The sequence below is a fragment of the Lygodium microphyllum genome, chromosome 30, assembly GCF_053477565.2.
Source record: "Lygodium microphyllum isolate KBCC chromosome 30, Lygodium_microphyllum_v1.1.10, whole genome shotgun sequence".
Taxonomy (NCBI): domain Eukaryota; kingdom Viridiplantae; phylum Streptophyta; class Polypodiopsida; order Schizaeales; family Lygodiaceae; genus Lygodium; species Lygodium microphyllum.
Window position 1 is genome coordinate 9,691,247 of NC_141164.1, and position 2,272 is coordinate 9,693,518.

At 51.1% G+C, this 2,272-nt stretch overlaps 1 protein-coding gene across 1 annotated transcript; it reads right to left on the reverse strand.

The window, feature by feature from the left end:
• Nucleotides 1-646: 646 nt before the first annotated feature.
• LOC148009547 (uncharacterized) lies at nt 647-1,969 on the reverse strand. The gene has a single exon (XM_087673343.1). The coding sequence runs from the start codon at nt 1,817-1,819 to the stop codon at nt 842-844; it is 978 nt and encodes a 325-aa protein (XP_087529469.1). The 5' UTR covers nt 1,820-1,969; the 3' UTR covers nt 647-841.
• Nucleotides 1,970-2,272: the final 303 nt, after the last annotated feature.

Here is a 2,272-nt window from a genome sequence, read left to right on the forward strand (position 1 = left end):
GCTTAAGTCTTCATGGAGTGACCATGGGGGTCGAAACCATTCCACCATGTCACATTGCCTTGCCTTGCCACCATGGAGTGACCATGGGGCTTATCTAGCACAGCAAGACACCCTATGGGCATTCCATGTCATGAAACCCCCAAGGAGCCTCTCAACTCACATGAAGGACATATGGCCCACCTACCTTGGCTCCTTTGTGAACCTCACGGTATCGAGGACAAGAAAATGGTTGCTCATTGGCACTAGGTGCCATCGAGAAGGGAGCAGATGCCAGGTTGCCCAAGCACTCACACCCCACTATCCTCATAAAGAACCTATTCCACATGCCTTAAGCACTATACCTCAACCCAAAATCTTTAGAGTGGATTCATGATGGAAAGGCCCGGGGGGGGGGGGGGGGGGGGGGGGGGGCCATGCTGGTATTCATTGTGAAATTCGTCTATTTGATATGGAATTTGATTAGGGCAATTGTGTTTAAAGTGTGAGTATACAAGGTTAGGAGATGGTCTAGTGCTGTTTTATTTTGTGTCAAGTTATGTTAGAATTCAAGGTGCACTATTGAAAGAGAGAGAGAGAGAGAGAAGCTTTTTTCTTTAATTTTCTAACATAACTCTTCCTTTTCAAAAAAGAGAAAGATATCTACATATTTCAAGCCTAAGTGAACCACTTACATGAAGTTAACAATGGGTAAACTTTTTGGTACTTGCATCACCTTATCACCGCACCGTATAAACATGTGCCCTGAAAAGCAATGCTAACAAAAAGATGAATTTACATAGAGGGTAGATATCTACAACCTGCAAGAAGCAGGCGGTCATAAGGTCCTTGGTGTGAGTGAGGTTCATCGTCCTACTCGAAAGCTTGACGAAGGGAGCTCATCAGTCGAGCAATGTGAGCCATCGCAGGACTTGGTGTGATCGTGATTGATACTAATATTGAGACTCTTCTGTTCTGTACTTTTCCCTCTTTCGATCATGTATTGATCGAGCGCCTGATACTTGTGGGACTTCCCATACACAGCCATCAAGCAGATGTAAAGGAGGATGGTGAACACCAGCACTCCTGCAAGCCACCATGAGAACTGCAGGCTTGCCAGGGCCTTGGCTCGAGCCAGTGAGGCGCCACCGTCGTCGCAGGTGACCATATAGTCACGGAAGGCACAGCCCTTTGGTGCGAAGGTGGGCGTGAAGACTACAAATCCCATCTGGATGAACCAGACGCCCTGGAAGAGGAGGGACATGGAGCGGACGAGCGGTGGGAGGAGGCTGTGCGGAAGCGCGATCTCAACCAGGGTGGCCGCGATCCCGACCACGATGATGATCTGCAGGAGCCAGTGGTAGCGGCCCTCCAGGCCCATGTGGTCAGCCGAGTGCAGGTGGAAGATGAGCAGCTCCTGGCTCAGGGCCAGGGCGCCCAGCATGTGCACCATGCCGTATGGGGCCGCCGCCGCCAGTACCTCGTCCGCGAGCCATGCCCCCGCCGCGAATAGCAGGAAGAACGCCGATATGGTGGCATGCTCGAAGTTGTTCAGATTCATGAAGGGAATGGACCAGTCCGCATCAAGCGCATGGCGGCCGTGCAGGCCGAAATGGAGCTCGCCCGCGATGGACAGGGAGGAGCCCAGGATGATCAGGTACAGCTCTGTGTACCTGACGAGCTTGACCGGCCCTTTGATAAAATAATCTGCAGGGAACCAGGGCCTGCTCTCGAATTCCCATGGCGCATGCGCGTGATAATTCCGAAGGGTGTTGAACAGATGCCACAGCCCTATCAGGCAAAACCCTGCACCGGGGGCGACATGCCCTACGAAGGTGCCCATCCTTCCTTAATCTTCGCCCAAGCTCCACTAGTTCGATATCCTTCCTGCTCACGATACCACAACTGCAAAAAAATTCCCAGGTTGCACCTCTTCTTTTCCACAGTCTGAGAAGACAGACAGAAGCAAGCGCGCACCGCCAAGTCAAAAGGAGCGGGCCCCTTGGGCCTCGGCTTGAAGAATTTTACACGGAGGCCTTGACGCGCGTGAGGTATTGGACTCCTTCAGCACGCCGAGAAACTTCTAGAAAGGATCATTATTCCAATTTGTCATTTGCAGTGACAAATGATGCTAATTACACGAACATTTTTAGCTGGCCAGCAGGCCTGTTCATTGTGTTTCACGCGGTCGGTGTCATTGTGAAGCTCGCAAGCTTTGGGTTTTTGTGAGCCGAGGGGTTGCTTCCCTTTGCTCATACAAAAAATTAAATAAAACAAACAGCATGCTTCGCATGCA